Source organism: Aptenodytes forsteri, unplaced genomic scaffold, assembly GCF_000699145.1.
Source record: "Aptenodytes forsteri isolate BGI_AS27 unplaced genomic scaffold, ASM69914v1 Scaffold49, whole genome shotgun sequence".
Taxonomy (NCBI): domain Eukaryota; kingdom Metazoa; phylum Chordata; class Aves; order Sphenisciformes; family Spheniscidae; genus Aptenodytes; species Aptenodytes forsteri.
The window spans coordinates 451240-461088 of NW_008795125.1; the positions used below are offsets into that span (position 1 = coordinate 451240).

Here is a 9849-nt window from a genome sequence, read left to right on the forward strand (position 1 = left end):
ATTGGCCTTCTTGGCCGCCTGGGCACACTGCCGGCTCATGTTCAGCCGGCTGTCAACCAGCACCCCCAGGTCCTTCTCTGCTGGGCAGCTTTCCAGCCACTCTTCCCCAAGCCTGTAGCGCTGCATGGGGTTGTTGTGACCCAGCACTTAGCCTTGTTGAACCTCATACAGTTGGCCTGGGCCCATCGATCCAGCCTGTCCAGGTCCCTCTGCAGAGCCTTCCTACCCTCAAGCGGATCAACACTCCCGCCCAACTTGGTGTCGTCTGCAAACTTGCTGAGGGTGTACTCGATCCTCTTGTCCAGATCATTGACAAAGATATTAAGCAGAACTGGCCCCAAAACTGAGCCCTGGGGAACACCACTTGTGACTGGCCACCAACTGGATTTAACTCCATTCACCACAACTCTTTGGGCCCAACCAGGCAGCCAGTTTTTTACCCAGCAAAGCGTATGCCCAAATTTTACATGCTTTTGTTCACAAAAGGAGAACTATTCACTAGGGTTTTCATAAAAGCAAGAGCAAATCCCGTAACTGGAATAATTTTAAATGTAACAGCCAAATATATCAAGCAGCTCTGAAAATATTTTGTAGGGCTGTTCTTAGAAATGTGATTGATTATTTATTTGTGTTTCAGCACAAGACAAGACAACAATCTTATTGTCTGTGATCTCATTCCATACACATGAATGAAGTAGAATAAAGGAAAACAAAACAAAACAAAAAGTTAGGCAAACAGAACTGTCTCGTTTATCTAAAATAAGGATAAAGAATGCATCCTTTAGTCATGTACAATTTCAAGAGGCATGTCATTTAGAGGCCTGTGTTTCTGGACCCTGCTATAAGAGTGGGTAAAAAATGAGATTAATAGATAACTAGTTTGGGAACCTCTGAATGTTATTTAATTTCTAACATTTTCAAATATTCAGCTTTATGAAAAAGTCCACTAAGAGATGACTGATTAAAACATAAAGAATACTACCTGTTGTTGATTATAGGAGAAAAAAACATACACACACGCACACACACATATACAAAAGACCTAGAAAGAGCTGTGTGTTTACAGTAAAGAGTTGAATCTGTGAAACACTTATTGTAAAATCTTCTCAGTCACCTGAATAACTTCCAAGCCTTGGAGCATTGTTGTCAGCACCATCATAAAAGTCTAAGGAATCCCAGTTGTGTTCTGTGGCAAAACTCACCACTTGCACCTATGAAGAAAAATGTGAGGTAAAGAACCTAAACTTCTTCCCCTCTGTATTCAAACACAAAAACAACTGTAAATTATAGCCTCTGTTGCTTTCAGTCATGGAAAGTTGTGTTTTGTTCGCATTGTCAAAGAGAATGGAAAATCATCATTAAGTGAGTAAAATGGCATTGCAACATTTTTTGTATTTAATTGCCAATTCAGACTTCTAAATCCTATGACCCTTAGTGACAACCACATATTACTTCTGACGAGTCACACAGCCGTGAAAATCATCTAGGTATAGAATATGATTCCCTTGTTGGAAGGACATTGAGAGGAAGACAAAACATGGTATTGTCAATTACTGCAGTTTCTTTGTGATTCTCACTAGTTTATCCAGGGCTAAAAACAGTCCCACAGTGATGCATGCTGCTTCATCTATCTTGCCATGTTCAATTCTGCCTCCAGGTAAGAGCAGCCTCCTGTGTTTGGTTACCTTCATCATTGACTCATCTCCTGAGGAGAAGCAGTCACTAGCATGCTACAAGCAAAAGGCAGAACATTAACTTCATTCCTTCCAGAGGTGACAACATCCTTCCACTCATAAGGAGATGCAAAGCAGTAAGCAGATAGACTGCAAGAGGGAGGATATACCTGTTCACATATAGTGAAAACACTCCTCACTCTCCTCACAAAGTAGAGAAATGCCAGGTTTCTGGTCCTGTTTTGGAGGGGAGAGGGTCTGGTGGTTTTTCTTTAGTGAAATAACTGTTTAATGAAAAGCATTTAAAGAGTGACAGAAGCATGGATGAAACCCCAACCACCCTCAAAAAGGGGTAGCTTAGACACTAAGTTAGAGAATTATGCTTCTTTTACTGTTCTTCTGCCTCACTTATTCTTCCTTTTATTTTCTTCAAAATGGAATAACTTCAACAGAAGAAATAGGCATTGGTTCCAGTACAACTAGGTAATGAAGTTATTTTTCTAGGTGAAATATATCACTTGGACCTTCTTCTAGGTAAAAGGAATGTTCAGTTTGGCTACCTATTTCTTGAATGGAGGTCTTAAACACTATACTTTTCGTAGGAAATGGTCAGATAATAAAGCCAAAGGATTAACAAAAAAGTTTATTTTTTTTTTTTTTTTTTTTTTTTTTAAAGTGAAGCAATGCAGAGGCCCTGACTGTTAGCATGTTTTAGATACTTGCAGGAGGCCTACTGGATGTGGTCTCTCAGAAAACTTTAAGACTTGTCTGTTTATTTTTTGGTTCACAACGGATTTAGTTGAAACTTATGGGTGTTGTCTCTGTCAGGAATATTTCTGAAGACATACAGAATTGGAAGTACAGGCACCTAGGAAAACTTCAGAACAAATTTTAAATTATCTAATGCTTTTTATGTGTTTTCAGGGCTAGATTGCTGCTGACTACAGTTTTTATATTCATCATAAAACACCTAATTTAAAACATCTATTTTAGTGCAACTGATGCTAGTTGCCCTAACCTCCCCATGTAGACAATAAATAGACAGACATACCTTCAGGCAGTGATTCAGAGCCAGAGTCTTTATTAGATGTTTTGAATTATCTACCCCGGGTGCCTTTCTGCCCTAACTTTACAAGGAACCATGGTAGATTAATTTCCTGATATAAGGTATTTAAGTTAGGTGCCTGAAGGCAGGCTTTTAGCACACACTTTTCATATTTACCTAAACCTACTTTTAAATGTCTGCTTTTTGATTTGATATGAGACAGCTCAGTATTTACATCTCATCACACTGTTTCAACAAATTCAACAACGTAATCATACACATCGATAACTGTTATACCTAAATAGTTTAAAATTCCATCTACACATTTCACAGATGAATATGCATTGGTGATATATTATTTTCACCTCCTTTAAAGCTAGGAAAGTGCCTTTGTTACTTCAAGGGAATAAATATTTGTCAGGAAAAATGTCCAGATAATTTATGCATTTGCATAAACACAAAAGCAATAGCTATCACAGTATCTTGAATATCCACATTTGCATGCATTCTCAGGTTGGACAAAATCAGTCACCTGAGTTTACAAATGTTGCCTCAAGTAGCTGATTTTCACAGTAATAATTACGTTTTTATATAAGTATATTCAGTTTTTTTCTTTCCTATGAAGTGAAAAAAACAAAACCAAAACAACTCTAATGCCATTTTTTATGTCATTAGTAGATATAAAGCTAAGCTCAGTTGTGAAAAATAATTCACTAAAAACAGTATGATGATTTCTGATGTATACTCTGTCCTACTGACCCTATATCAGCTGTATTCAGCTTACTATATCAGGGACTTTATCTTCCTCAGACCTAGCCCTGAAAATCAGACAGGATTCAAATGATCAAGCATGAATATCACAATTAATTACTGTCCTGCTTCAGTAACAATATTAAACGTTCTACAGACCTAATTACAATCTACAGGTATGCCCATGAAACTGCCCTGTTGTCATTACGTTTATACAAGTATAAATGAGTAATTTATTCAGTAACAGATAATAGAAAGGAAGGATGGTATTCACTAGCTCAGCAAAAAAACTCAGGAGAAGTAGAAAAAAAGCAAACAGTAAATATATCTTTTTATTATGACTCTAGAGCAAAAGAATATCATGCAGGTTAGACACCTAACTTGAAATCAAAGTAAGTAATTTAATCACCTAATGCAGTCTGTGATAAGAGATAAACACTTCTAAAAAGTAACAGTGGCTGCCTAAGTCAGGACGCCAGTTAATGCCTAATTTAAATCCTCTGAACTCTCCTCCTAGTGTTTAACTTACATTATTGGTTGTATAAGAAATACACAGAAAAAAGTATCCTAACTTAGTAAATAGTTTAAATCAAGTAGTGTTCCTCAAAATCAATCTCAAAACTGATTTAGGTTATTAAATATTATTGTTAATGGACATTGGTGGTTTTGAAAATTGTATTCATAAATGTTATCATGTATGGACTTCGGTTGTATTTGTGATGATTTCTGTGTTCTGTAAAGTTTTTAAACTTTTCTTAAGTATTTTTAGTTATTTAAAACAAAAATAGATTTTTCTGAATGCTTATAAAGTAGCAAAGTATAAACTTATACTATTTTTAAAACTTTTCTTGACACAGTAGAATACCTTAAAAGCTCTGTGATGTAATTTATTAAAAAGCTTTAATAAACTGTCCACAATGGTTTTCCTGATTTTCATTATTAAATCTTTACCTACAGAAACTGAGCTCTTTATTTATTAATTTTCTACAGTAGTTATATTTTGAACCAAGGGTAGACATAGAAAACTTGCTACCATGGTTTCTTGATATGCGTTTTGCTAGGAGTTTGATCAGATGATGCTTAAAATTCCTAATTTATTAAAGTCAACTGCCTTTCCAATAACCAGATTTCTGTCAGTTTCTTTAGTGAACTCTAAAGAGTGAGGTATACATGACATGGAAACTTTTCTCCTATATGTTCCATGAACTTCTTAATCTTAAATTTCAGAAACGAGAATTCTGACAATATTTTAAAGGACCAATTCCCATCTCATGTTGAAACAAACTGAAGCGTCTTTATGTCACAATGAACTTCCATAACTATAGAGTAAATAACAGAGTTTCTAGGAAAACATATATAAGTTGTCCATGGAAGCAACCCACTTAATTTCACGCTGTTAGAGGAGATTTATCCATTTTGGGAGAGGAAAAAAATCACAGGAAAGCCTCTCTATTTCCTCTGGCTTACAAGAAGTCACTGACCTATTGAAATAACACATTTTAAATTATTGGTGAGTTTTTTCTAAGTAAAAAGCTACAAGTGTATCTTTTAAGTTTTTTGTAAATCTTTTAACTTTTAACAACTGTGTGAATACAAAGATGTGCAATAAATTCCATTGAGGGAATCATTAATGAGATAGAAAAATGTATAAATAAATGATCTTTTCATGCTCTTGCATCAGGAAAAACAGTTTTAAACGTGATGATAACAAGCAAATAGCAAGTATACTTACTTGAATCCCAGCTCCCTCTGGTACTGTGATCTTCCACACACAATTCAGATTGTTGTCATAAGGCTCAGGGTAACCAGGAGACAAAATGGTCCCTTTGCGCTTTGTTAAAATTCCACCACAGGGCACTGAAAGGAAATGCACAAGGCAAGAAAAGAAGTACGAAGCTTCAGAAGCGAGAAAAGTTATTATAAAAGCTTACGCAATGTTCAGCATACAATGGCTGAAAACTTTTGTAAATTTGTGCTACATTAAAAAATTTATATTCACTTCAGGAAAATAAAATATTGTATCTCAAAAACCTTCTTTTAAATGACCAAAAAAGAATAAAGGAAAATTAGAATTATGTCAGTTTTCTGCCTGACAGAATCATGCTCATATTCCCCTTATTTATTTGACATTTAACAAAGTGAAATCCATTCCATTGTCTCCTAGTAATCTTACAAAAATAATGCATTATTTTTAGGGGTTAAGAATGAAGTTTGAACAGTTATGTATTGTATTAGTATAATAGATAAAAACGTGTTGTAAGAAAGATACATTCTTTCTTCATATTGCTACTTTGTTGTTGTCTGAATAATTAACAGCACCAGTCTCAACTCCTTGAATGTTCTCTTTGCTTGTGTGAGTTATCCCATTACAGACTATAGATCTATCACATTAATAAAGAAATTGCTAAATGCTTGCAAGACTGCACTCATCATATCCATGCCCATGGATTGACAAAAGTGTTATGCATGAAATAGGACAGAGGCATTCAGTACCATCAAGTTTCTCTTCTGAATGTTCAACTTGAATGTATCTTGTCTAGATCATTAGATGCTCTAACAGGGACAAAGAATATTACAGCTTAATCTAGACACAGATATTCTGTTGGTATTTAAGAAGTTGAAGGAAAAGATTGATGAGATGGTTTATCAAAACCATTAGAAGCTAATGTATCACTTCTATGCAACACTACTAAGTTCTGAACAGATTTCATTAGATACAAATATGAGGATTTAGAAAATAGGTAGGACAATGCAACTTATCTTAATAATGAATACTGTAGATACATTTTGTGTGGCATATAATTGATAGAATCTGTTGGGAACTACATAGACAAACTAAAGGTCAGTGTCACTTAAAGTGTTTAAATAATTACTCATAAAAGGATGGACAGAATGATTGATGTCTACTATCTCTAAGGAAATATTCAAGCATTCACTAGAGTTAAGGCAATTTAGTATGGTCATGCCTACCCCTTCAATTATTAAACTGATTTAGTACAATGCAATTTTTACCTCATACATATTTTATCACTTTTATTGGCACAGTGATTTTCACACATAAGGTGGCCTGTAACCCCTTCTCAGTTCGACTTGCCTAGAGACAAATAGCTTTCTCTTTCACAGACTAAATAATGTATTAAATTATCAATAATATATTGTGATCAATGGCCAAAATAATTATTTCAATTTGTTGAGTTGTTATATCTTAAAAAGAAAGGGAATACATTTCAAAGGGGTAAATCGTACAACTCTACTGATTAAACTGTAATCACTGAGAATAAATGAAATATAGGTATATATTTCAGCTTCTTATTGATATATAAATTGTAGTTCTATTCCTATGCCTGAAACAGTCTAATTAAACATTATTTGTGTACAACAGCTGGTTAATCACATTTTATTAATATTATCCCAGTGGTACTTAGTCTTGATATCTATCAAGTTTTTAGTATTTTGGAGAAAATCTTTTATTTTACTGAAAACGACTCAGATTCTACCATGCACCATCAGCTGATTAGCAATGAAGATTCAAATCAACCTAATGAAAACATGTTCTCTATTTTCCTTTCCTCCACTCATCTAAAACTCTGCTTATGTACTTAATGCTGAGGTCAATATCATAATGTGGTTTTTGCAATGGGTTAGGATAATTTTTATAAAAAATCTGTTCTCTGTCAAGAAAAGTAAAGTAACTTTAACTCATACATATATTTACTGTTTTGGCTGGAATGGAGTTCTTCAGATGTGTTCAACCCCAAAATGAATAGTTTTCGGTGTATTCAATTTGCACAAAATTAATGTATAATGCAGTCAGTACTGCAACAGATGTTACAGGTGGAAAAGTTTGATGGCATTGCAAAAATATCTGTGCAAATGATAACCAATTTTAATTCATTTGTAAACAACTGATTTTTTTCCATATAAAAACCCAAGCCAAACTCTAATAAAACTTAATATGTAAGTGTGCCATATTTGCCCTTGATATAAACCTATGGAAAAATGGACCATTAGAATTTTATCTCCTTACTGTGGGGCTTTTCAGCACAATCACCAGATTTCCAATTGGTGCAAATCAGCTTTATAAATGTCAATGGATGCACATTAATTTAAGAATTTAATTTTGAGAATTTAATCTTGTATGACTAGAACCAGACAGTATATTTTCTGATCTGAAAAATTACTGCTTTTTTTTTCTGACAAGCAATGAAATATTAGTGTAACTATTTCTAAATCTTTAATATAGTAGTGTTCTTTCTAATAGCTTGCAATATCTTGTTTGAGATCTGCAAGGTGAGAGCATCTTAGTCTTGCAAGCAGTCAGGGCACAAACTGATATTTCTAAGTCTTGATTAAGGGACAGCCAGGGACTGTCAATGATGTTAAGAAGCTAACATATAATTTATAGCAGCAGAGTATGTTCATGAAACACGTGAAATGTCACAGCAAGGTTAGAATAGAAAGGGGAACAAACCTTGAATGAAAAAGAAAGTGAATAAAAGTAAGCAAGAATAAAATACTATACAGATGACAAAGAAGGAACACATTCAGCTAGAGAAAATGGTCTACACTTTAGGCAGTAATTAGTTCTATTAAAAAGTGTTAAGAACTTACCAACACATGTAGGGAGTGAATCATTCCACTGTGCCAATGCATTTGGTACTGTATCACATCTAATTGCTGTTGACCCATGGAGGACATAGCCTGGATTGCACTCAAAAAGAACCAATGACCCAACTGCAAATTCATTTCCAATCCTTTTTCCAAATCTTGGTTCAGGCACAGAGCTACACTGTGTTGCACTTGTTCTTGGAACAGCTGCAAACATACAAACAATTGTGGATTCTTGATTTTAGATTTGGTGGAGCAATACAGATTTTGAACCCCAAATATTCAAAATGATTGGAAGTAACATTCAGTTATTTGCCAGTTAAGAACATTTTCATAATCCCCAAATGAATCTTCACAATACGGATTGCATACTTTTGATGTCTGAGTTACTATTTAGAAAAGCATAGCACTGATATCCTTGCCAAGATTAAAAACAATGCATAAAATCCACACTGAAACCTTTCTAAAATGGCACTGAAAAGAAACACTACTATGAAATATTCAGCTAATACATGGTTTCAAAATAACATTTCTGTGTCATATAGATATTTACATTTATTCCTGTGGATTTCTAAATGTGTATTCTGACTGTCAGATCAGGATTTAAATTTAATGAAAGAATGAATTGCAGTTGCAGTTGATGTATAACCATTTCTGCGTTTGACCCATAAAAAGGCAAATAATGTAAACCAAGAGAAGTATCTTAATAACAGCAAGATCACTGATTCACCCACAAGTAATAACACTTACAGTTATTCATATTTATATTGAGAGATAAACCTGTTTGAGCAGGCAGATGGATCTAACATTAGTCTGTCAGATTAGCAAACAGAAACAGCTGCTTTGTATAACTGTCTTCTTAAATTTGGAACCTCTCTTATGCTTCTGAAATATTTGACTTAAGCTTTAAAACAGAGATAAAAGAATGGTCCTAAAGATATTTCAAAACATGCAGAAATAGTGAAATGTTATATTGTTAACAAGCTATTACTTTCCTCTACATTCTCAGTCTGTTCCTCTCTGATGATTTACAATTTGTGATGAAAAGAATAAATGTACACATTTTTCCAGGTTGTCTCACCTTGATAAACAAAATGAAATCCTTTAGCTGTTATTGGTCCAACTGAAGTAAATCTAACCGTGATCTGGTTACCTGAGCTCAATGGAAGGGATTCACCTACTCAAACAAAGCAAATACAAAGCTATCATAACCACTTTTTACTAAAGAAGCATTGAAAATACCTGTCAACATCCTTGCAGCTAGAAATAACCCTCTCAAAACCCTGTTGTGCTTCAGTAAACTTTGCAAGATATATGGGATTTTAATATTTTACATTGGCAGTATTATGTTGTTCTAGAAAAGGGGCACTAAAACTCATCTCAGCCCATACCTCTTTTAATTGAGTCAATGTGCACATAATCTATACAATTTTACTTTGTTACAAATATACGCTGCTTTCCCTTTGAAATATATAATACCCATTTCAGATTGCTCACTAGATAAAAGTCATAAAGGCACAGATTAAGAAGTCCAAAACACTCACTATAATAGCTAAATATCAGAAGAAAAAAATCTAAAGAAAATAGATCCAATTTTACTTCCTTTTATTCATTAATGCGAAGAGTTTGAGTAATTAGGCTTTTAGTTCAAAATCTTGATTTCATATATTTGCCTGAATTGTATCTAAGAAAATAATACAGTCATATTTTTCTTTTTTTTTCTGACTACACTATCTTTCTAGGTTCATAAAAAATAAATAACAGTTTAATGAC

General features: G+C 34.0%; 1 protein-coding gene across 1 annotated transcript in view; it reads right to left on the reverse strand.

Moving 5' to 3' along the window:
• CSMD3 (CUB and Sushi multiple domains 3) overlaps positions 1–9849 on the reverse strand; it is an 838052-nt gene that overhangs the window by 151029 nt on the left and 677174 nt on the right. The window contains exons 34-37 of the mRNA XM_009277245.2: positions 9158–9253; positions 8080–8283; positions 5201–5325; positions 1115–1211 (exon numbers count right to left, since the gene is read on the reverse strand). Of these exons, the coding sequence (XP_009275520.1) occupies positions 1115–1211; positions 5201–5325; positions 8080–8283; positions 9158–9253 (522 nt within the window). The remainder of the gene's footprint in view (positions 1–1114; positions 1212–5200; positions 5326–8079; positions 8284–9157; positions 9254–9849) is intronic.